Source organism: Serinus canaria, chromosome 9, assembly GCF_022539315.1.
Source record: "Serinus canaria isolate serCan28SL12 chromosome 9, serCan2020, whole genome shotgun sequence".
Taxonomy (NCBI): domain Eukaryota; kingdom Metazoa; phylum Chordata; class Aves; order Passeriformes; family Fringillidae; genus Serinus; species Serinus canaria.
In genome coordinates, this window is record NC_066323.1 from 4,185,617 (window position 1) to 4,211,117 (window position 25,501).

General features: G+C 47.0%; 1 protein-coding gene across 4 annotated transcripts in view; it reads right to left on the minus strand.

Annotated features, from left to right (window-relative positions):
- The window catches only part of TNIK (TRAF2 and NCK interacting kinase), a 149,575-nt gene that overhangs the window by 42,777 nt on the left and 81,297 nt on the right, over positions 1–25,501 (minus strand). For all 4 annotated transcript variants that reach the window (XM_030226942.2, XM_050977929.1, XM_050977928.1 and 1 more), the window contains exons 4-12: positions 24,748–24,873; positions 19,139–19,249; positions 16,721–16,811; positions 15,242–15,372; positions 11,903–11,957; positions 10,972–11,050; positions 6,857–7,032; positions 5,225–5,291; positions 4,186–4,390 (exon numbers count right to left, since the gene is read on the minus strand). In XM_030226942.2, the coding sequence (XP_030082802.2) occupies positions 4,186–4,390; positions 5,225–5,291; positions 6,857–7,032; positions 10,972–11,050; positions 11,903–11,957; positions 15,242–15,372; positions 16,721–16,811; positions 19,139–19,249; positions 24,748–24,873 (1,041 nt within the window). The remainder of the gene's footprint in view (positions 1–4,185; positions 4,391–5,224; positions 5,292–6,856; positions 7,033–10,971; positions 11,051–11,902; positions 11,958–15,241; positions 15,373–16,720; positions 16,812–19,138; positions 19,250–24,747; positions 24,874–25,501) is intronic.

Here is a 25,501-nt window from a genome sequence, read left to right on the forward strand (position 1 = left end):
TATATATCTAATATATGTATATATAGGGAAAAATTAAAATATATTCAAGCCTATTCACTCTTCTGCATGACACAAACATTTTCTGCAGTGCTGTTGGATCTATTGATATTTAATTTCCTAATTTGAGGGTTAGTTCTGGTGCACATTTTGAATTCATGAGACCAACTTTCTGTACAAGGGAAAACAAAGCTGCAACTCCGCTCCCATGAAAGTCCCGGTTTCAAAGCTGGCTTGGGCATTTTTACTTCCACTGCAATTAAAGACAGCTGCAAATCTAAATCTCTTTGGCTGCCTGGAAGAAGATTCAGCCTCAGAGAAGGAAATTGGTCAGCTCCTGAAAAAGGAGACCCAAGTGTCCAACAGATGCAGGGAGACACGCAAAGGATGGCAGCAAGGTCTTGAGGGCACCAAAAAGGCCATAAAGACCTTCCAGAAGACTTCCTCATTTGACTTTTTTCTATATGCATTTGATGTTACTGTTAGAGCAACATCAGGAGATGGTGGATTTCCCCAAAAAAGCCCTAACGTGGGAGGTACTTTGTGAGAGGTTCAGAAATCCCCATTTAGGAAGATCAAGGTGACAGAAAAGATGTGATTTTTTCATTTTGAGCTCTGTTAAATGAGACATGAGAAAGGGTAGGAGCTCTACCCCTGCCAGTATTCAGAGACAGCACTGCAAAACCACCAAACAAACCCCCTGAAGGTCTGCACTGATGGGGGAATGGGCCAGTTATCCCACTAAGGCCTTTCTTCAGCTCTTCTGCTGTGCATCTCCAGTACAAATTAACTCCAGGCATTTCTGAACTTGGCATCTTTCTACACCAGTCCTTTTGGAGCTGCACTTGGTCCCAAATGCCAACTCACTCCCTCAGCCTGGACACCTCCATGGCATCTTATGATGAGTAGGAGCTCGTTCTGTAAACACAGTAATATGTTTGGCAGCTTGAACAGCCTGACTTAGGAGACCCAAAAGCCACCAGCTCCAAGGGTTTATTTGTCCCGGCTGCTCTGCTGTGTTTTAAAGGTCAAATTTATTTTGAAAACACAGTAATCTGAGTCTTCCACTGGTCTCTTCCCCCAGAGATCTGCTGGTACCACTGCTGCCTGCTGGAGGCACACCCCATCTTAGTCAGACCATAAAGTAGCATGGAAGAAATCCTGTTCCTATTAACCAAAACAAATCCCTGGCCAAGAGTCATTAATGAAAGCTGGTGCAAAGCTGGTGTAGGAAAAAGCAGAGAGGCCCAACAGCAGCAGCCTGGCTGGAGCAGCACTCCACAGCCATGCAGTGTGCTGGGAGCCTCAGGACAGCCACACCAAACTCAGCACAACTGTGACAGCTGCTGGTGGCTACCTCTGTCTGCCCAGCAGAGGCTTCCTGCCCCAAAATACCCAGGAAGGGCAAAGACCAAACTATATCCCTGCAGCAGCCATGAAACTTTATTTGATAATCTCTGCACTTAGAGATCTTCTGGTTTTGCAGATTCAGGGCACCTTGCAGCTGGCAAAGCCACAGCCAGCCATGCTGGGGAGCATCTGTCCTCACCACTGCCACATCCCACCACGTTTACAACAGAAGGTCTGTACCTCTTTCAAGGTCTCCAGCTTTAATCCTCACCATAGCAACTCAGCTGCTCCTTGCTCACCACACAAACGGTGTCTAACAGAGAGCAGAGCTCGTTTTACTCTGTGGCTGGATGCAGGTGAGGCTAAACCTGGCCAGATGGACCTGAGGAAATGGGCACTTGAGAAGATGCTGGGGCTACCACAGCTGCCAGCTGGCCCCAGCATCTGCCCTGATCCTGGCTGAGCCCGTGGGACAGATCACATCAAGGGCAGCAGAGGATGCTCCTCAGCCACAGCCCCCCTGCCTTTCCCCACTCCTCTGACATGGCAGGAGCTTGCAAACATCTCTTAGCCAGCTTTGCCTCAGCACAACCCCCTTTCACCTGAGGTCCAAAAGCTGTAAGGCAGCTGGGAAGAAGGCAGTGGGTGAAGAGCCCAGTGGGGCTGTTCAAAGCCACTAGAAAAGGCACTGGGTTTAAATCCTGGCTATGGTGGCATTAACCCCCAATGACCTGGGGACAGAAGGGAAGTGGAAGAGCCCAGGGGACTGAGCACAGCCCAGCCCAGCAAGGCAGCAATTCTGCAGCTCAGGCCAGAGCTCTCCTGCTTAGCAAAGGGATTAATCCTCCATTCAAAACCTGCCTGGGAAGCAGCAAAGGGAAAAAATTTCTTCTATGTGAAGAGAACATATTAATACAGCAGCAAGCATTGTATTCATTACAGGATTGCAGTTAATCTGGTGTCTGCTTTTATTCTGCTGTTGTTCTGCTCCTGTACTGCTTGCAGCAAGCAGGCTGAGACAAAGGCAGAACCAGGCTTCCTTACAACAGTCCTCACAAACATCCACTGGGGCAGGGCATTTTGGGATGTATCTATGTGCAAACCTTGTCCTCTCCTCGTCCTTTTGCCAGCTTTGGGATGGGTGCAGGGCTCTAGCAAAGCCTGACCTACAAAGTATTGAACACTCTGTGCTCTGACAACAGGACAGACCTACATATTTACCAGACTGAAAGAATGCTTTGCCTGGGATTTGCCTTGTGTTGATTTTTGCCCTGGAGGGGCTCAGAGGACCACCTCGAAGAGGGGCCATACCATCACCATCATCACCATCAGCTGCCTGAAATTCCTTCCTGTCTGTGCCCCTGGCCTGAGGCATTACCCAGTACAGGGAGAGACTGGTGACCAGAGTAACAGACCTCTTGCTCGACAAATTAAGAGGGTGGATTCTCTAATAGTCCATTTACTGAAAATCCTTTTATCAGACACACTGGTGACCTCTTCAGAAAGCTAATTTAATGACCCTCAAAGTATGAACCCTTCAGTGAGTCACTTGGGCTGAGTTCAGAGCAAGGCAATGGGTGCCTTTTGGACAAACCCCATCAAAAACCCCAAGAGATGGGGAAAAAGCCCCTTTATTTTTTGGTGAACGAGTAGCTAAAGCAAAAGCTAGCACTTCCTCCAGAGCACATGGCCAGGCCGAGCAGCTCAGGGACATCCAAAGCCACAAGGTCAAATCCTGCAGCTGGATTTTAAATGGGGTGGATAATTTTAAGACTGATTGCATTTGTGGCTGGTATGTTAAGACAAGGGTAATGAAATCTTATCCTTCGGGGCACATATGGATCATTGCACAAGTCAGGCAGGCACCTGCCCCTCCCCTGCAAGAGAAATTGTAACTGGCAGGGACTGTAAGACTGAAGTTGAAATTATGGATTAAATGGGACACAAATGGCACATGGATCCAGGGATAGGGCAAATTGAGCTTTTCAGCTTCTTTTCAACTGTAACAATCCACAGGAGCAAATAATGATAATGAACTTGACAGATGCTGGACTGCACACCTTGACTGAACACAGCTGTCACCCCAGTCATGGGCAATCTCTGTTCAGTAGTTCCAGGGACCCTTTTAGGTTTGGAATTCCAAGGGTTTATTTACAGCAAACCAGTTCTAATACCTTCACAAAAGTTGGCAACACTTGGCTATGGTGGGGAGAGTGGCTGCAAGTGGCTACACCAAAAGGATGAGCAGAGGGGCTGACCAGTGTAACAAAATGTTTGGGATTACTGACTGGGGAGGTCAACACATGACCTTAAACCACCTGAGAACAGTTATAGGAATGTGCCCCTTGTTGACAGAGTGACAAAACTATCCTTTGTCCCCTCAGAATGGAAAGAAGCCCAGAAGTTTCTCTCCTCAATTAGGTGAAAGAGGCACTTCATAGGCTTAGGGGACTTCACGTCAAACTTAAGGAGAGCCAATTGGACAGGAGCCAAAAAGTCCTGCCTGGGCAATTTACTAAAAAAAGAAGTGAACAAAGAACCTAATTGCTTTTGTGAGGTGTTTTACCAGGAGCAAGAACCTCTTGCACCTGGCTCGGTTTTTCTCTGTTTGTTATTTTGCCTTTTATTAAACTTTTTTGTTTCCAACACTGCCACAGAATCCATCCTGCTGATTTTATGCCTCCAAAGGTAGCTGAGCTATCTTGGGTGACTAATACGCCTCCAAGAACTTATGAGCCCTGGCCCAAGGAGGCAACTCTTACTAACAGTCCCTTGGGACCTGCCACCAGAAATCCTGCTGCTCCACCTAAAAAAACCAGCTCAGCCCTGGCCAGTTACCTCCTCCAGCCTTCTCCTCTGCTCCTTCTGCTCCTCGATGCGCTTCTGCCGCTCGGCCAACAGCTGCCGCTTGTGCTCCTCGTTCTCGCGCTGCTGCTGCTCCAGCTGCTGCCGCCGCAGCGCCTCCGAGCGCTCCTTGTTGGCCAGCTGCAGCCGCAGGAAATCCCGCCGCAGCGTCGACTCCCCGGGCAGGTTCAGGATGGAGCTGCACACAGGAGAAGCATCAGAGATCCCCCTCCCTGCAGCCTTGAAGCTCTTGTCCCTGTGTGGTTTTTCCAGCGTGGCCCCTCTTCCCTCCATCCCAACAGCATCCCAACAGCTGACAGAGCTTGGGCAGCAGTGGGTGGAGGGATGGGGGCCTGCAGGTGCCAGGGCAGGGTGACAGAGCTTTGCTCATGGCTCCTCGGTCATTTACTCACTGTAAATGGAAAGGTTTCCTTTACATTAAGTTTCTAACCAAAGCCTCTGGTGCTGCAGTGGCTAGCACACACTATATTTAGCTGTGCACAAAGCACATTTAGCATGAATCATTGCCAGCTATTAAAATACTACATTATCTCAGAGAAATAATGGAATAACCTGATACTAATTACAACGGCTCTGAAAAATGTCAGCGAAGAAAGTTCCAGCCCCACAGTGCTTGCAGCAGCACCTGGGAGGTTTCATGGTGAAAAATTACATGGAAACAGGGAGTTAGTTACACTTGGATGTAAGGAACCACATTTTAAAGAATTTTTTAACTTCACCTCGCATTTTTCCACATCTCAGCACCCACATTCCCAGGACAGCACCATGTTGTGCTGCAGATCCCACAGGCAATGGGGTTTTTCTTCCCCAGCTCTTGGTGAAGGTGATCCAGAGCATCAGTTCATACCCACGCACCACCCGGCAGCGAGAATTTCCTCTGTTCTGCCAGGGAACAGGACTCTGTGCTCAGAATGTCCTTTTTCAATTTCCAGTTCATATGAGCCCATCATCCTAGCTGATTTTATACACAGCTAAAGGGATGTAAGGGCACAAATGAAATGCTGATTCTTACCTTGGCTCACCAGAGTCATTTTCCTCCTCCTCCTCCTCACTTCCACTGTACTCGTACTCTGTCTCATCTAGGAACAGAATTGCTCATCAGTGCCCTTTGCTGGACTCATTTGTTTTTCCAGTGGCTGAAAACCCCAGAGCTCTGAAGGCAGAACAGCCAATTCTCTTTACCTTGCATGACCAAGAATAAGCAGCATTACTGCTCTGCATTTTGTGATTTTATGGGGGCCACAAGCACAGAGGGCAACAGCCCTGACAACCACAGCCCCTTCACGTACAGATGGGGTTGTCCACAAAATAAGACTTTATCCCCATTTGACAGGGAGTGACCCCCTTCTTCAGGATGGTTCTGCAACAGGAGGTGCACCACCAGCCATTGGAGCCACAGCCATGGGAAGGTGGGATTTAACCAAGGCTCTGAAGGCACCAGCTCCTCTTTCCCTAAACATATGCTCTTCCTATGCAAATCCATGTAATTTCCAGGCAATGAAGATATCTGCATAAAAGCCCACTGCAATGTTGTGTTACATACTGCAATTTCTGTTGGGATATCATCTTTATCGGATGAAGGGAATTATAGTCAAAGAAGGCTCGCATTTATCCAATTACTCTCCATCTCTAGGGTCCAACCTTCATTTGCCAGACTAAACACATTTAATACTTGACTGGGATCCCATTTTATTGTCTTGATTGTAGTGAAATCTATTACAAGGGGCTGGAAGGTATGCATGAAAAATTAATTCCACTACCAATAAGAAGAGAAATAGCAACATATTAATTTGCTGGATTCTACAAATGAGCTTTCAAATTAAAATTCAGTTCACAAGCAGCTGAATACTTTAACAAGTTTCTTCTGCTATCTGATCTTTCTTGCAGAGGACTTTGATAGGGCCTGGAGAGTTCACTGAAAACATTCAGTTTAATGGGTTATTCCTAGTCAGCAGAATTGCTTTGGGGCAAGGGTCTTATCTGGATGTTCGTTTGCACAGCTCTGCTCGTCGCTGGTGCTGCAGGGATGTCACGTAGATCAACACACTTGGCATGAAATACGTGAGCTGGGGAAAATTCAGCTTAGCAGCTTCACCCTCCCACACGCCAGCATGGATCTATGCAAACGTAAATTTTATACACACGCTTTAATGAATCAAGGCTTAGATGTTCCATGTGGAAATTACCACCTGGCCTAAAAAATGGCATCATTTTTCATTAGGAAAAAAAAATATTTAAAAACACTGATTAACTCTAATGGCAGTCACCTGTCTGCTTTGCATGAACACCCATTGTTACATTTATTTATTTTCATTTCAATGACTGAGAGGAATCAAACCAAACAAAACAATCTGTCCCCAAAACCACATGAAGGCTCACACCTATGGAATTTAACGAGATTGCAAACAAACTCAGCCATCTGAGTAAGGGGAACTAGTACTGGGCAACCCAATCCTTTTTGTCTTCCCTCTTTCACCCATAAGCTTCACCTGCCTGGACGTGCCCTGGTCTGCACTAGGGATCCCCAAGCACATGGCAGAGGTCACGGGTTGCCCAGACAGTGATATCTGGACACATGACAGAGGTCAAGGATTGCTCAGAGTGCTGCTTCTTCTCCACTCACCCTCCTCTCCTGTCCACTGACCTTTTTCTCCTCGCTTCTTTTTAGTCCTGTCGATGTGGTCCTTGAGCTGGATGCGGACCTGCCTCTCGTTGGGCTGGTCCCGGATGAAGGGGTGCTTCATCAGCTGCTCCGTGGTGGGTCTCTGGCTGTGGTTCTTCACTAGGCAGCTCTCAATGAAGGACTGAAACTTTTTAGACCTGGTCAAGAACAGGAAATGAAGGTATAGAAATAAGTGTAAATGTATTGATTCTCATGTTAGAAAGTTTGACAAGATTTTTCTCAGTTCTTGCTCGTTATCCCAGAAAGCTGAGAACCATCAATATGATCAGAGAATCACCAAAGCAAGATGTCACCAATGGCACCCAAGAAAAAGCAAGGGAGTGTTCCTGCTCCCTTCCCTCTGAATCTGTGAAACTGCAGGTAGAAACGAGATACAACACACAGAGATATAAACACAATGCCTGAGTGGATTGTTTCTCATATTTTATAGCTCCCCAGGCAGTGTTTCAAGCTAGGTTAAATATTTTTTTTTTTTTTTTTAGATTTAAGTCCCAACATTGCAGGGCTTGGTAGAGCTTGGGCAACTTTTGGATGATCCTGTTGCCTGCAGTCCCTCCCTGCTCTCTCAGCAGCATGACAACCCACCAGGGCTGGGGGCCTGCAAGCCCCAGAGCCCCTGATCCAAGAGACTGGGACATGCTCTTTTGATAGAGATGGGAACAGAGCCCTGCCCTCCTCCCTGCCCACAAAGTTACATTCAATCTCAGCTAAAACAGTTTCAGCCAAATCTTTAATAAACAAATTTGTCTTAGTCTCAAGTGCTGCATATCCAAAGTTTTCCTGGAACTAATTTCACCACATTATAAACTCAAGAGAACAGGAATTTACAAGAAAGGAAAATGTTGACAGGCTACTGTAGTCTATGTTGCTTTAGCAAATAAGAAAATGAATATAAATTAATGTCAGAAGCCAAGAGATACTACAGAATTGCATTAGAAGTAAAACAATAAGCTTTCAGGGATTTTACTTTTAAGCTGTCAGACTAAAAGTGATTTATCTTTCAAGTGCTAATCCATACAAATTGAGATGCAAAAATAAAATATGCTACTGGATCCAATTAAATCTTCCCTCCAGCTCTGCTAATGAGCAAATCTGCCTTCCCCACCTTACCTTGAGAAACACAGTGTTTCAGTGTACCCAAAAGGCACAATCAATGTGATGCTCAAAAAAAAAAATAAAAAGCACTTTTAAAATACGATCCTCCCTTGCTGGTGAGAAGCTTGAGAGACCCTATCCTGGATGTGTGGTCCAGAGCATGTGCAAATAGGGTACAGGTGAAGTAGCTGAAGAGTTATCCTCCTGGAAGTGATGGGATGGGGGTCCCAGTGCCCTGTGATGCCCTAAGACACCTTTGCTGCCTGAGCAGCCATGGGCAGGGATTTCCCATCCATTTTCCAGCTCAGGCTGCTGCATTTCCCAAAATCTTCCTCTCCCAAACAAGCCAGCCTGTCCAGTGGCACAGTTCAGCCCTCTCTGGAGCTGAAGACCAGGGCTTTCTCCCTGGCTCTGATCCAGGACTCCACAACACATCTCACCCCCTCCCCAGGCCCAGGTCAGCCCACCTTCCTGAAACACACGTTCCTCCAGCTCCTGGGGTTTGTAAAGCTTAAATCAATGTTTGCAAAGCTTTTGCAGCTGCTTGGATGAAAAGTGGTACCACAGTGCAAATATCACCTCATTAACAAAGAGGTTTCATGTCTTTTACAATGCAGGGCTAGAGAAGGTTTATGGGAACAAAATCACTAAAGTTTGAGTTCATTTTGCCTGCAAACAGGGGAAGAGGAAAATAAAGCTTCATTGCTGGCTGCCTTTAATTGGGAAAGAAAATGATACACCAAAGACTTTAATTTCATAGGAACACAGTGCTGTTTCAAAAGCCAGTTTCAGGACTTAGCAAGCAACAAAATTATTTTGCTCTCTGCAATTTTTAATTGAGGCCAGGCTCCCATGCCAGTGTTCTCTCCTGGCTGTCCTGACTTACCCTCAAAGGGGCTGAAGTCCCTTCACTACTTCTACATGCAAGGAAAAAGATGGTCTGCCCATGTAGGGCACTTTTATTTATATGTTGCTGTGCACAAAAGCAAGGACAAGCTCAAGTTGAACCTTTCTCCATTTTGTTTTGCTCTTGTGACCTGTGGCTCTGAAATCCAGCCCACTGACTGCCAGGAAGCCACCCCAAACAAACATCTCCACTCTTCCAGGGATGGGCTTGCAGAATTCCAGGACTCATCCTGGCAAGGCCCAAAAACCTCCAGCTGAGAAATGAGCCAAGGACAGCAAGTCTGCCCAGTGCCACACTGAAAATGCTGCAAAAAATTTGCTTTCAATGAGCTGGTGGACCTTTATCTGGATCCTTTGGAGCTTTCCACTGCAATGACAGCTTGGAAGATGAACAGAGGTCTGAGCTACCTGAGGTACACATGTTCCAGCTCTGATGGACACCAGGGATGCCTGCTTGATCATGGAAGGGGAGCAGAGGCCAGGTGAGCACCAAGCTGCCTCTTGAAGCTGGAGTTTTATTACACTGTGGCTTCCCAGGAGATCTTCCATCCAAGCACCCAGGATGCCACCCCTGGCACAGGCAGAGCACAACTCTGGGCAGACCAAATGGCCCCAGGCAGAGCCCACAGGATGTGCAAACCTGGCACAGCTGCCAGATGTGTGTGGGAAGGTGGTGCCCTGGAACATGCCCCCTTCCACTAAGCACATCCTGCAATGGCAGGGCAGGGACTAAAATACAAATTCCATCCCAGCTCCATTTTTACCTTAAGGACATGGGGAAACATCCTGCTCAAAATCTGCTTCCATCAGCTCCCCTCTGCCTGGAGGCTGAGGGAGTCTTTGCTGAATAAACAGCACTTTTGTATGAAAAATAAACTCTCAAGTCTCACAATCCTTTTTGTGCTGTAGGAGTGAGGATAACAAAGGAGCAGACTGGTGATCTGGCAGAAAACAAGCACCTACACTATTTTCTCAGCTGACTAATTGTATCCTCAAAAGGTCATGCAAAGAGAACAAGAATATCTGACACCCTCTGCAGAGCCAGCTTGGAATGGTCCCTCTCCTGGTTTGGTACTGGAGCAGCTGATCAGGCTGACCAAACTGAGATGCCTCCTGCCAAAGCCTGGGTGAGTTTTTAGGCTGGTCCTAAAAGCCCAGCACCATGCATCCAAAGCAGAGGTTTCCAAGCCCCTCTCACTCCTCTGTCAGCAATAAAATATTTGCTGCTGTTGCCCCAAGTGTTGTCAGTACATACCATGGGCTCTTCTCCTTTTTATGGGTGTGCAATCAATAAGATATTAAGCATTATTTAAAGGATTAAGGCAAAGCTTCCCTCTGTGAGCTCAGCCCATCTGGGAATAAGGGGCAGTGCTGTCTCTCCAACACGTGGCAGATCTTTCCTGACTAAACCACTGCTGAACCTGGGGCAGGAAAACAGCACAAACCAAAGACAAGTGTTTTTAAGGACTCCACTTCCATCAATACAGAACATACAGTAACAAAACAACATCTGGCTGGGCTTCAGGAATATTTTTCCTGTGGGTTTTTATTGGCATGCCTCACTTTCTTTCCTTTTTTATTTTTTTTTTCCCAAAACAGTGATGTATCTTTTCCTGCAAAATTTTAAAATAAAGCCCAAACAAAGTACAAATCTCTGCATTCCTGGACCTTCAAGATAAACCATCCTCTTTTTTTTTTTTGGCCTGGATACATGTTTCCACTTGAGAACGGAACCTGACTGGAATGAAAGGGGAGCCAAGCAAAGTGTTATCAGACTTCAGGCTGCACAACTGCCCAGGAAAAGCCAATTCTGCACTGTGAAATGGCAGGGTGAGTGTGCTGCTCTCTCTGCATACCAAGGAAGGCCTCAATCCCATGGTGGATCCTTCAGAACAAACTTCCTCTCCATGGAAGACCAAAACCCAAACCTGCACTGACCAGCGTGATGCTGGAGATCATCACCAACCCCCAAAACATCATAAATATCAACACCATGTCCCCAGTGTGCCCAGCTGCAGAAAAAGACTGCTCCAGCAATGTTTTTACAGTCCCTAAAGATGGAGAAAGAAACTCACCACTTCTTTGATTTCAACCTCGGGGCCGGGTTGCGGGGGATGAGGAAGAGGGCTCTCATGGGATGCATGTCACACAGAGCTGCAATTTGTAAGAAGAGGCATTAAATACAGCACACACATCCAACTGGGAGATCCAACTGGGAGATCCCAGCTTCCTCTGAGGCTGCCAGACCCTTGTGGCAGGATGAGTGCAGCAACAACCCCCCAGAGACACCCCCCAGCCCTGGGGCCCAGGTGTGGGCTGATGTCCCCATCCAAGGGCTCTGAGTTCAGGCTCTGATGTCCCCAACCAAGGGCTCTGAGTTTAGGATCTGATGTCCCCAACCAAGGGCTCTGAGTTCAGGCTCTCATGTCCCCATCCCAGGGCTGTGAGTGTCCCCAGCACTGCCAGGGTCACTGCAGGGGCCGGCTGGGGACATCTCTACTCCTGCAGCTCCAGGTCCTCAGCACCTGCTGGGTGCTGACATCAGTGGGCCAGAGCATGGGACAGCCACACCACGTGGCACGATGCTCTGCTTTATTGACTTGCATTTCCAGCAAGGACAGCCTGAGGACAACACTGAAAACTGTGGCAGTGTGACCTGTGCAGGTGCACCCAGTGTGTCACTATCAGTGTCACACCAGCTCTGAGGTGTTTTACCTGCTTCCAAACCTCCACCCCTTCTTCATCTGTGTTTTATTTGAGGAAACCATGTCCCAGAGTGCTCCAAGATGTAGCACAGGTGTCACACAGCTGCCTTTGCTCCCTGCCCAGCTCGCCCCCTGGGCCATGCTGCCCTGGCAGCTTTGTCCCCATGGGTGCTGTGAGCTCCACCTCAGCAATCCCAGGGTGGGGTGGTGTTCCTGGCACAGAGCTGAGCCCTGGCTGGTGCTCAGCAAAGCCCAGCAGTTTTAACCCAGGGGTAATGAAGAGAGCCATGACTCTACTCACGGGGAGCACCTTCGGCCATCTCGATGGCTGTTATCCCCAGAGACCACAGGTCACTCTGTGGAAGGAAGCAGAGGGACATTGCCAGTGCAAGCAGAAATGCACACTTTTATTTACCCTGTTCCTAAGCCTTGCTCAGCCCTGAGTCTCCTGAGGGATCAGAGCAGAGACAACACACCTATCTGAGAAACTCTGCTTTCATGCCTCTAACACTTTTCCATCCATCCTCTCCCTTGCCAGCAGGACCACCCAAATCCCCAGCTCCCTGCCAGACAGCAGCAGTGAGCTGCCTTCCAGTGCCTCCTCCCCACCCCACCATCACTACTGAGCTGTGGCTGCAGCCCTAGCCCTGACAATGAGCCCCAGGGGATGGATTGGCTCTCCTGGCAGTGCAGGAGGCAGAGGTTGGATGTGCCCAGGGAGAGAAAATGAGTACAACCCTTCTGCTGGACTGGAACATGACTCAGACCAATGGTGGTGCTTCCACCTAAGGCTGGAAGGGATGGACTCTGCCTTCCACCCTTCCTCCTGTACATCCAGCTCTCCCTTGCCCTGCTTTCTGCCGTGTCTCTGCAGTCCCAGTTCACTTTTCTCCACTCCAGTTCAAGAGCTGCTCTTTCTAAACTGCATCAAGCCTCTAAACCTACCATTTAGTGAGTAAACCCCAGCAAGTTGTTTTTCCCACTACAGAGTCCCAGCCAGAGCTGGAGACAGCCTCCAGGAGCCACAAACACCTTTCCACATACGTGCTCCAGGAAAGACAACTTTGATTTCCCATTTCAGGGCACTTTTCCTCATTTTTAGCTCAAGCTCTCCCTCAACAAATGCTGTCCTTGCTACACATCTTTGCACCTGCTTAAAAATTCTCTCTCAAATCTTATTTTCAGCCCTTTCACAGCACAGTCTCATCCACTCTTTGTTTCTGGTCAGCTGGGATTTCTGCTGCATACTTAATTATCACAGTCTTTCCACATGATTCAGCACACATGACCCCTTCCCTCTGGGTTGCCACTGAACTCCTTCCAAATTCCTAATGTGTCTTTCCATATTGAGGTGCCCAGTGTTATATGCAAGATGCCAAGTGATCTTAAAGCTGGAGGAATACAGAAAGGGATTATCATCCCTCTGAGTCTCCCAGAGAAAGCAGAAAACTCAGCGGGAAGCAACATTTTATAATGATCTGGAATTCAGGATTTTTTTTGAATGGTTTTTATTTTTAAGACTAAAAAGCCTTTCAGTCCATCCAGCAAAGGGATGCTGTGCTAATGTATTTGCATTGCCTTGGGAAGGGAAGCAGGCTCCCTTCTCCTCCTCCTTTTGATTCTAAGCCTATTGACAAGGTATCTCTAAAGAAAAAAGGAAGACTGGCTGGGGAAAAAAAACAACAAATAACTTCAATAACAGAGGGGGGGTTCTATTTGTTCTTTTTTGAAGTGGTTTATTTATGTGAGGAGGTATTTACTGCCTCCTTCCATAGATTACATAGGCATCTCTTTCTGGCTAAGAAAACAGTGAGATCAGAGGCTTTTTGTCCAGGAGATTAAGCCTGTGAGGATTCCTATTCTCACCCTATAAATCTCATTTTTTGTATTCAGTATTTTAAGCCAGTCAGCCAAACCTGAGAGCATCTGATTTGCATCCCTTTTAAAAGAAATAATTATCATTTACATCATCCCCACCCTACTTCAAAGCAAGAGCATCAGGTGCAAGGCTGTGATCTGGGGTATGGACTAATGTCCAGTGGCTCCCACATCACCAGGAGCTCTGAAAGCACCCTGCAAGGAGCGTGTCAGCAGCAATCAGCTCCTGTTCCACACCCCCAGCCACGGGAAAATGGCCAGAGCCAACTTCAGAGGCTCGCTGTGAGCATCTGATCCTCGGGGACAATAGAGGGATTCTGCTCCTGGAGCCTGTGCATCAGTCCACAGCATATTAAATGCCCCAGTTATTCTGGCAGGAAGAAAATCCTCAGGGATTTCAGAGGGTAGAAGTAGCCTATGAAGATATCAGTCCTTTTAAAAAGAAATAAAGCCAAAAAGCTGTGATTAATGAGAGCAGTGCACAGGCAGCTGTCGGTGGAGAAGTGAGAGCAGCCAGTGGAGGGTGCAGCCCTGTCATGAAGCACTGCCCTCAGCAGAGCTGAGGAAATGCTTGTTGTAATTGGTTAATCAAAGAGTAGTAAGTAATTGGACATTAAACTACTTCTACATGTCCCCATCCTTAACAACTTCTGTAACCCAGAGTCTGAACTCAGACTGGAGAGCTGCTCTCTGGAAAAGCCTCAGTTCAAAAGTTGACTGATGCACTTAAATGGCTGCAAGAGCAAAGCATCATTTGGCTTCTTTAAAATCATTCATTTCTCAAAAATTTCTCTGAACAACCAGTAATTGCAGCCGAAATTGTATCACAATGGTGGGCTGTGGCTCTGTTACACTGGAGTGTTCCACTTCTAGAAAGCAGCTCACACCAGAGGGTCTCAAAGTCCTTTTTAAACATCACCTTGTGAAGTGACCTCTCAGCAGGCATAAGAATAGAAGTACAGCAAGCTTCACATATGCCTGAGCTTCCCCCCCAGAGTTCATGTGGCAATGCCCTGCCCTCCTCTCTGGATACACTCAGTGAACCTTAGGAGGTTTGGAGCTAAAAATTCAAGTTCTGGACATTTCAAAAAACCAAGGGACAAAAAAAAACAAGGGATATTTCTACAGATGTGTGTCCAGAAACTTGTAGTAAGGCAGAAACAGGATAAACTATAATAAGCTCTCCCTGCTTTAAACATCAGACCTCACTGTAGTTTGAATGGGCAGGTGGGACTCCTAACCTTCCTGTGGATCTGCTGCATGGCACAGGGCTCTGTGCCACATTATAACTCAGCAGCGATGTTGTGCTGCCACTGATCCAAAAATAAACTTCAAACAGGCTGGAGAGACATGTGAAAAGTAGGTCAGCCCCCTAAACGTCTGATTGTGTGGCAGCCTTCACATCTCCCTGTGAATATCAGCCTGCAGGCCAGAGGATGTGATTTTACCCTTTCTAAACCTGACCTGACTCCTCTCCAGAGTAAATAGAGCAAATACAGCTTGTTTGACTGGAGTATTTAAATGCACAGCACCAAAAAGCAGGGTAGAAGGTAGGAAGTCTGAGTCTGACACCTTTCTCCACACAGGGAAAGACTCCTCGCAGTAAATTTGGATATGTGAACAGCACAGCAAAGATTCAGGTTGGACCTGAACTGGCATCCCAAAATCCCACTGCCAGAAAGCAGGAGGAGCCTGTGCTGCCTGCCAACGTGTATTTCAGTGCTGCAATGGTTCCCTGAGCAGAAGATGCTGGTTTAGGTACCTTGAAGTCGTAAGTGGCATCGGGGTTTTCGTCGCAGGCGATGACCTCGGGGGCCATCCAGTAAGGCGTGCCAATGAAGGTGTTCCTCCTGCCCACAGTCCTGTCCAGCTGGGCACTGACACCAAAATCCACTGCAGCAGGGAGACAGCAGGGCATGGCAAGGTCAGAGACAAACCTGAGCAACGCTCTGCTGCTCCATGTTAAACATTGCGCTCATTCAGAACAGCTCTGCACAGCCAGGAAAGGGGGACGTGGCTGAAGACATTCCTGTTTGATCTCTGCTGGCATCTACAGAGGTCAGCCAAGGACAAACCTCATCATCTGATGTCCAGGTTTTGTACAAAACCCTGTGCCTTCTCCTCCTTGCCAGGAGGCAATGAAAAGAAATCACAGCTCCTCATACTAATGAGAAACAGGGTTGGCTACATGAATAAGCAGCAGCCTTTGTTCTGTGCTTGCTCATTTGAATTGAAGCCTGACAAATACTGGTGGAAGCCTCATTTTTCTACCTAAATTCTTGCTGCAAATGGCAGAAATGCAAAAGACTCAAGGAGCTAAGGACCAAGGACAAAGACCCATGGGAAATGTCAAGCAGAGAGCTGCAAAATGAAGCAAAAAATGATGAAATCAAATCAATGAGAGAAAACTCTATGGTCCACTAACTGCACTTTGCACAACACACTGGCCAGATATTTGCCCTGGAGAATTTCCCCTTGGAGAGGAATCCTCACCAGCCTAAAGCCCAATGAGCTGGTGGTGCCATCTGTTAAGCCAGGGGTTTATTCTGCTGTAGAGGGAGAGAGGAGGCATGGGAAAAACAGGCTCCCAACACACATGACCAGTGTAAGGGATCTTCCATCACCAACAAAAATTAACTGGGCAAAGACAGCCTCAAAACCATCAATACTGGACAAGTGAGGATGTGAACACGTCATCTGCACTGATCTGCTGCCTTCCATATGATCTCCACACCAATGCCTGCTCCTCTCCAGGGTGACTAACAGAGTGCACAAAATTCAGAGTAGTTCTTGCAAATTAAACCCCTCCATCAGGTTAGCCTGGAAAAGGAGTCTGGATTATGTCATGCTAAACTGAAAATAGATTCTTCTCCAGAACACTGCTATGCAGCTGTGAGGCAACAGCCACTGACAACATCTGGTGGTGCTCACAGGGCAATTTTCAATCCAGGGCATGAAAAATTGGTGTTGGTTGCTTAACCTGTACCTGGTGGCAGAGCTGTCTGAGCAGAAACACCACTGCAGGTGCATGTCTGCAAGCAGAACCTGGCCATCAACCCCTGGCAGTTTGAGGCACAGCACTTGGTCAACACCCAAGGTCATGCATCAAAGCCAACATAACGAAACCCACAGAGGAGCTCTTGGTACCCATCCTCTTTCTTCTGGTTGTGTACAAGCCAGTTTTGCTGCTTCCCCCCAGCCACCCCACCTGCAGTTTCCAGGAGCTCTAACCCACTCTTACCTAGTTTCACTTCTGCATTTTCTGTCAGCAATACATTCTGTCCCTTGATGTCTCGATGAATTACTTTGTGCTGGTGTAGATGACTCAAGCCCTGGAGAATTCACAGAAAGGTTAGAGGAACCCAAGTTCAAAGCATGTTATTTTCTGACATTCCTCCTCAACCAATTATGCTCCAGAAATGAAAGGTTCACAGTTGGAGTTAAGCACTTGAGAATGCTTTTGTTTATCACATGCTCCAAACACTGTCCCATGCCCCATGCTGGGAGGACATGCCTGGCAAGGAGCCTGTCCATTCTGTGGGGCTTTAACCCAATCTTTCCCATTCCAGCAGGAACCTGTATTAACCCAAATTCTTCTGTCACTCCAGACATGATTTCCCCCATGTGCTCCCTTGCCTCAGGGAGCCATTTCTGTGGCAGAAATAATAGAATGGGTTTGTCTCCTTTCTCCATTTCCATCATCCAGAAACTGAAGAAAACAATTCTCTTGTTATATTGGTCCAATAAACTGGATTTCAGTACACTGAGAAACTTGTATTAGAAAGCTACCATGCAAATACAAATATTATAACTTGCACATATCCCTAATAGAGATATAGCTCAAATGAAAAGCCTATCTCAAAGGCTAAAGGTAAACTAGCTTTGCTGTTGTGCTAGTTTATTAGCTCATTAATTTCTTTTTGCAACCTACATTTTTATTTCATTCATTTATTATTTCAGTTTTAAAGCAAAATCCACCCAGCTTGCCCGCTTAGGAAAAATATGGATTACTTCAAAAACTAATTTTGCACTAGGTTTGCATTTCACATTAAACATTCGTATTTGAGGAAGAAAAGGATTTCTGCTATCGCTTCTGGTAGTTATTAGTCATTTTATGCTCATTACCTTGGGAAAACTGTGGAACAGATTATATCTGTACAGGAGTCCTTTTTTTAGCCATATTACACTTGGTTACCGGCACCTTTGAGCATTTGAGGCAAAACAAAAATTCCACAGGATTTTAAAAAATCCTTTAACAGTGTGGGATTGAGCTTCGTGTTAGAATTCTAACAGTCCATCACTGCCTGAACCAAGCCTGAGCCACATTCTGCAGTGTGAAGCTGGGAGACTTTCTTCACCCCACACCCCACAGAGGCCACCCACCATCACCCCAATGTGTGGCCAAAATGCAGTAGGTGACACCCAATGCTGGCCCTGGGACATGAGTCATAGGCTGGGTTTTGACTCACTGCCAGGGACTGTTTTAAGAAACAGGCTCATGGAGCTCATACTCTTAAAATAAGCCCATGTAACTGTGACCTCCTGGCACTTAAAGCAGTGTCCACAGAAAAGCTGATGAGTTACAGCACCAGCACTTCTGCACATCACTCTGGCGTAGACAGTGACATTCAGGGTCAAGGCAGAAATGCTGTGTCACCTCTGGACACCCGTGACAGCCCCAGTGTCAGGCACATCCATTTGGAGAGATCATTCTGCCTCATTTTCATTCACAGAATCAAACAATTGTCTAGCTTGGAAAAGACTTTTAAGACTATGTTATAACCCTGACAACTGCCAAGGCCACCACAAAACCATGTCCCTAAGTGGCACAGTCACATCCCTTTCAAATCCCCCCAGGGATGGGGATCCAGCCTTCCCTGGACAGCCTGTTCCAGTGCTTAACAACCCCTTTACTGAAGAAATTTTTCCTAAATCTCCCCTAGTGCGATTTGAGACCTTTTCCTCACATCCTATCACTTGATGGCTCTTGTACAGGTTTCCTTCACATGCCAAATATTCCTGTTTTCTCTTGAACAAATCTTCAGCTCACAGAGCAATAGATTTTAATGTAGGGCAGCCATTACAACCTCATCCTCTAACCTCAGCAATGCAAAATGCAGGAAAGTCTTTGCTGAAGCTGCCAGCTCCCAGTACATGAAACTCTGGCATGGCCCATTTTAAGACATCTCAGTCAAACATTTATATTGTGAGTATAAAAGCTGCAGCATCCTCATTAAAATCAGACATGTGGATTTAAAAAAAACATAGGATGCTTTTTAATCATGAAGATTCTTCTTTCCACAGACTATATTAGTCCTCACCTTTCTGTTAACTAAAAACATAAATCTAGCATAACTAAAAACATAAATCTAGCATAAATAAATCTTTGCCCTTTTAATGCTAATAGTAGATTATATTTTTGTTGAAGGAAAAAAAGGGTTAAAATTCAGGCAACTAACAGAGCTAAAGGGCATTAAGCAGGGCTTATTTATTATGCATCATACAGGCACATGAATCATTCACGCCTGCTGGCACCGCAGAGGCTCCAGCCCATGGCAGCACAGCATCCACGAAATCTGCGGAGCCAAAGGCTTCCTGTGTCCCCTGAGCCCTGAACTGCCACATTCCCAAGAACATTCAGCTCCCCCTGGACACGTACCCGCAAAATCTCTCTGCAGATGTAGGCAATCCACTCCTCCTTCAAGGTGTTCCCCTTCGTGTTCTTGATGAGGTCGGTGACGGAGCCCGCGCCGCAGAACTCCATCACCAGCTGCCAAAGGGAACAGGAATGTCATTAATGACAGAAATGTCGTGCAGTGACACCAGCAGCAGCATCCTGACATTGGCACTGCTTTTGTGGGGACCCCACGGTGCTAGACAGAGCCATTGGAACATCATCCTGGACCTATCAGCCTGCAATCCATTTGGGGTTTGTTAGAAAATGAAGCAGTAAAAGGCTGGAAGGCTTGAGAGGCTTGTGGCTCTCCAAAAGATTAGGAGCAAGAAAGAGGAATCAGTCCAGTGCTGAGAATCAGTGGAGGAGATCAGAATCTCAAACCCTACCCCTACATGCCCTACTTTATACTTCTGATCAATGTTTAGTATCAACAGCAATAAAACAAAACTCTTTCTCTTGCATGCAAGTTCTTCAAACCTGAAAATACAAAGGCACTGAGGCAGATATTAGAAAGCTTCCTATGACTTAGGAAACAGGTGTATGTTTTAACTTTTATTTTTTATTTAACCAGACAAACTTTGGTTCTGACTGTGTCTTTGAGCAGGAATCCTCCTCTGAGGGGAAGGCTGCCAAGCAGTGTCAGGCTTCCCAGGAGAGAGCTGCTGTCCTACTGCTCAGGCTGGTTCCAACATGACTGGCCACTGCCACTTGTACCACTTCCAAAGTTTCAGAATATCAAATGTAGAAATGTAATGAGCTAACCCAGCCCAAACTTAATCTTGTCATTGAACAACTGTGAAATAAACATTACAAAAATAGCACGGGATGTGAGTCTGCCTCCCTGGGATTTCACAGATCCCAGGGTGTGCAGGAGCCACCAGCGTGTTCCAGAAAGTGAGCACACCCTGTGTGTGCAACAATCCTCCTCCAAGGCCTGGGCAGGTGCCTTCCTCTCCGATGTGAAATCAGGTTTTCCAATTAGATCTGCTTCCTACTTGAAGACATTCCCTTGCCAGATTCTTCAATGTGCATGTTTCAAGTTTCTTATCACATGAGGCTGACATGGCATTTAACGTTCTCCAAGCAAGTGACATCACAATTAAAAGCACAGGCCAAGAAGAAAATTAAAACAGCAGAAGGGTTACTCCTGACCAAATTGCACAAGTGCAGTGATTTAAGACTATCATAAATTAAAATGATCATAAAATCCAGACACAGGACTGCCATAAACCTTCAGGCTAAATAAAATACTTGAGCAGACTATACCTTACTTGGCTTTGACCACACTGCTATCTTTAGTTTTGGTGTTAAGTTTCTCTTTTCTTCCTGAACTGGTGCTGAAAAATTCTTGGAATATCCCTGTTAAGTCATGAAAATGGCTTCAAGAAATGGAAGAAATGGAAGAAATGGAAGAAATGGTAGAAATGGATGGGTCACTGACCAAAATCTGCCCCATGCAAAGGCAAGGAAGGCACCTACAGCTCTTCCACCTCAGCAGCAGCCAAGCCATCCAGTTGGGTCACTGACAAGGCCTAAGTCCTAGTTACTCACTGCTCACTGAATGGGGAATAATGGAACAACTGCCCTCACACATTTGCATCATTACCAATTCTCTTAAGGGATGAAGCCATGATGGAGTAAGACAATAAACTGGAAACGCATATTGAATTTATATTAACCATAATTAAAATTATCATCAAGATGGGCTAAAGGTAAGATCATCTCCTGAAATTTAATTTGCAAGGACATTTATTGAAGAAGTATTTTTAAATACAGTTCATTTAGCATTTACTTAACTCTTCATACCAGAGTGACAGCAAACTTCATAAGCAAGGCAAATTCAGAAGCTGCAGCTGTAAATCTCTGTGTCCTGCTGTCTCATGATTTTTTTGTTTAAAGAGCCTTTTCAGTTTTCAAATCAACCACTACTTTCCTCAGTTAGGGAATGGCAAGACCTCTGTCCCAATCACTGCTGTGTATTACCTGGAAGAGCTCAAACCCAAGCATCTCCAGAACACCAACCCCAATTCATCCTGCAGTGAACTGCTCCAGCTTGTCCAGAGGAACTCCCCAAATTAAATATTTTACTACATAAGACAAATCCTTCTGTGCTCCTACGCCTCAGCTCAGGAACAATTTGACTTCTTTGAAGTTACAGGAAAGAAGCACACAACACCCTCAGGCTAAATGCCGCTGGAAATCAATCCTTCTGCTGTGTGTGTAAACAGAACCTGGGTGCAACATGGTCCCATACACCCAGGCCACTCAAATTCCTCATCCCACCCCTCAGCCTGGCTCCCATGCAAAGGAGTCCCTCATGCCCCACATGGTGGCACCTGGAGGCAGGGATGGAGCATTAAAAACACAGAGACCTTCCCTTGGGGGATCAGCAGAAAAGCAGATGCCCATTTCAGAAACAGAAATAACAATCAAATTGGTGTTAAGCAGCAGCTAAAGAATTCAGCAGTGAGACGAGGCCAGGTTTTCATTGTTGCTGTTGGTGCTGGGGTGGGAGCAGGCTGACACGGCAGCCACACACCCAGGTGGGAGCACGGGGGTCAACCCTGCTCTGCTCTCTCCTCTCCAACAGCAGCATCCAAGTGCTCTCACACGAGTTCCTCAAGAAATGACTTGCCTGCATCTCCCTGGATGTCAAGCCCAGCCAAGCAAGTCATGCCCCCTGGGAAGGCAGCTGACACCACGAGTCCTGAGCAGGCTGATGTCTTTGGGTTAGGGATGGCAGCAAAAGGAGCTGGGCTCACAGTGTTTACAGCACTGACGTTGCTTTGAAGAGCAGTGAGAGTTAAATTGAGCTGGATTACTCTGCCAGACAGCAGAAGAAATCTGCTCTGGTAACCCTGAGCTCTCGGTCAGGGGCCAGAGGAGCAGCCCTGATCCTCTCACACTCCCCAGGGACTGCAGAGCTTGGAGAGACTAAAGAGAGATACAGCTCGACTGAAAACTGACCCCTCTCAAACGTTTCATGATCTAATTTCTGTAATGCAAAGAATCAGCAACTGCCCAAAAATATTTTTCAGGGTATATGAGCAGATTAAGAGCAATCCTGCTCAGAGCTGCACAGGTGTAACCCAGTGCTTTGACAGCTCAGGCTCGATTTTCAACAGAGCCTTGCTGTCCCCATTTCTGCTCTCCAGATCCCTGGTGTGACTCTGTTCACATCACCCTAAAGCAATTCAATGGGCCCCTAGAGCTCAACAGAGTGATAAAACACATTGCAACCACACAATCACAGCCCTGAGCACTGCACAGCTGCAGCACTGCCACCCTGACCGAGGGGCTGTTCCCACATCACCCTCATTCCTTTCTCCCCCACACTGGCCCAGATTATCAGCTGCAGAGGACACCCCAGAGGCCACCCTACCACGTGGGTATCTGGCAACCTGCCTATTAGCAATTTGTCCCCCTTGGTGACAGATGCAGCTGCAGGCAGGGTTGCCATGGCAGCCCATCCATCGGAGCCAGCGCTGGCCCTGGGGACTGTGTGGGCTCTGCCCTGCCCTGGGTGGGCTCCGGGTTGCTGCCAGCCTTTGCTCAGCCCCCCCACTCTGCACAGCCCCTGTGCCTGCTGCTCTGTCCATGGCCCCAGTGCACAGGGGACAGCAAGGGCAGATGACAAGTGTCCAGCTGAGTGGCACCTCCACAACCCTGCACAGGGGCACAGTGTCCATACAGTCACAGTGCCTGCAGCTTCCAGCAGTGCTCAGGGCAGGGGTCCTTTGGGATGGGGTCACCTCCCCATCCAGCTCACACTTCTAAATGAATGCTTCATCTCCCACCATTTAAAATTCACCCACCCCAAAATACCTCAACAACCTCTCTGAGTTATGCATAGCCTGGTATCCCATAGCTTAGATTTGAGAAGAGCAAGGGGGATTTAATGAGTTTAACTCTGAGAAGCAGCAGTTAACTGATTATCTGGATCCTCACATCCCCTGGGAACTTCCCCAGATTCTGCAGCCCACCCTCACGCTGTTCCCTTGCACCAGAGCAGGACCTCCTCACCTCAGCTGGAGGTGTACAAACCCTCCTGAAGACCCACAGCACCCCAGAATGCAATGTATTATCCAACACAAGAATAAACCTACCTCATATTTTTAAATTTCTTTTTAAATGTTCCATGAAGGTTGTCCCTATGACTTTTGCTTCCTTTTTTTTTTGCCTAACATAGCAGATTTGTGATGCATCTGCTATAACACTCTTTGCACAGCTCCCTAATTTCTGAAAACAGGGTTGTTTTAGTGAGCTTGAGCTCATCTTTCAGGGCAAGTGGCTGCTCTGGAATGGAGCAGCAGCACTGACAATACCTCATGTCGGAAGCCTGCCACGTTTCTGAGAGATCTTAATCTCCACTGAAAAGAGTTCCCTATTTTTTATTTCCGTATCAGCCTCCAGAGTGTCGATAAAAAGAATTACTTGGGCATTATCAGAAACCGTTTTATTTCAACAAAGAGCCAATGAAAAATAAACAAGCCTTTATCTGTGAGGCAAGACTGATAGAGTTCACACGAGTCCTAATTCAATCAGATCCTGAAACAACAGCTATTTAACACAGTGGCACCAGCACACCTCTCCTCCAGGGCTGGGGAGCTTTCCCAGGAATACCTCCACCAGTCCCAACACTGGGCACAGACTTAAAAAGCCCCTCACATGGGTAAGGCAGAATTTACTGGATTTACAAGACTGTGAGGAAATAAAGACTTTTTCCACCACATGACAACACCCAGGTCGTTGTACAGCCTTCTCTCCAAGAGACCTGTAAGGAAAGCAGGGTCCTACACTGCTGCTCTGATGGTCAGTGGCACTGCAGGCTGCTGCTCCAGAGACTCCAACCAGCACAGCCAAGCTCAGAACACAGCACAACAACTTTAATTAATTTTACAGCAATGACCAGAGCCCTGACTCATGGTGCCACTGCCCTGCCCGGCCCCCTGTGCACCAGCTGCTGCTGAAGGGAGTGGGCTCTGATGCTCTGCCTCTCCCCAGGGAGAGAGCAGATTTAAACTCCATCCTCCTTGCTCTGGGAATGCTGAATTAATAACCAAGAAGGCCCTGACAAGGGAAGCAGCAGGAGGAGGCAGCTGAGGATCTGTGGAGATGCAAAGCAGCTCAGCACCCTTCAGAAACATCAGGCATCTGAGCAGCCACACATCCCCCTGACCTCCCCTCACTGTCCCCCTCCTCTTTATCTGCCTGCACAGGCTCCACAACATGTGAAGCACAAGAGGCACTGCCAAGAGCTGGCAGGAGTCACCCTCAGCCTCCATCTTCCCAGAGATGTTCTCAGCTCTCTCTACCAGAAGCTGGAATGATTTCCAACTGACTATTGTAATAAAGATATTGCTAATGACACTTCAGAATAAAAATGGGTTTACAATCAGCCTGCAAAGATTTGATAGCAAAATGGAGATGTGTTTTGCAGTGCAGCAAGAGCCTGATCAAAGCTATGGCTTTGAAAAAGATGAATGCAAAAGAAGGGGTTCTGTGTAAGCTGGGTGCTGGTAAGAGGACAATTCAGAGTAAAAAAATCTCTATTAAATCCCAGTTATTTTAGAGAAAAGAAAGCAACTTACCCAGAGCTGATCATCCATGCCTGGTGGGTTCTTTTTAATAAAAGCACCATAATACGTAGCAATATTTCGGTGATGAGAATACTTCTTCAGCATGTTAATTTCTTGTTTGATCTCTTCCTCTTCATCCTGGGATGAGGTGAAAAGAAAAGAAAGACAAAACCAGAGGCATTAGGAGACTGCACTTCACAGTCTGTCTTTGCACATGGGTGAACTTCCAAGCACCCCATTCCTGACTGACCTCCCAGGTTTTTTGCATCATTTTTTAGAGCCACTTTGCAGCAGATGCTGGGAGCCTGAGAACTGCTCTGGAGACTCATGCTGCTCTGAGGGTCAACCATACCTGTGTTACCCCAGTGATGCATTAACACACCCTCACACCAGAGGCCCAAGAAGGTGTTTTTCTACAAACCACTGCATGGCAGAAGGGCTCCTGTGCCCCCAGCTCCCTGGCACATCACTCCTGCCCACGCTGAAGCAGCACAAGACCTCTGGAGACACCAGGAGTTGCTGGTGGTGGGGTGGCACCACATGGGGAGCAGGCAGGGGCTGCCTGCCCACAAACTCCATCAGAGTAACTCAGTCCTGGTGACAAGCACCATTCCCATGAGCTGTCCCAGCCCCTCTCTGTCCCACCTGCAAAGTGGCTTTAGCTGAAGCAGCAGAGGCACAGGAGCCACACCAATACCTGTTTTGATGTCCCACCTCTTTGTTCTCACACCCATCAAATGTGCCCTGGTTTTATTTTAAGCTGAGT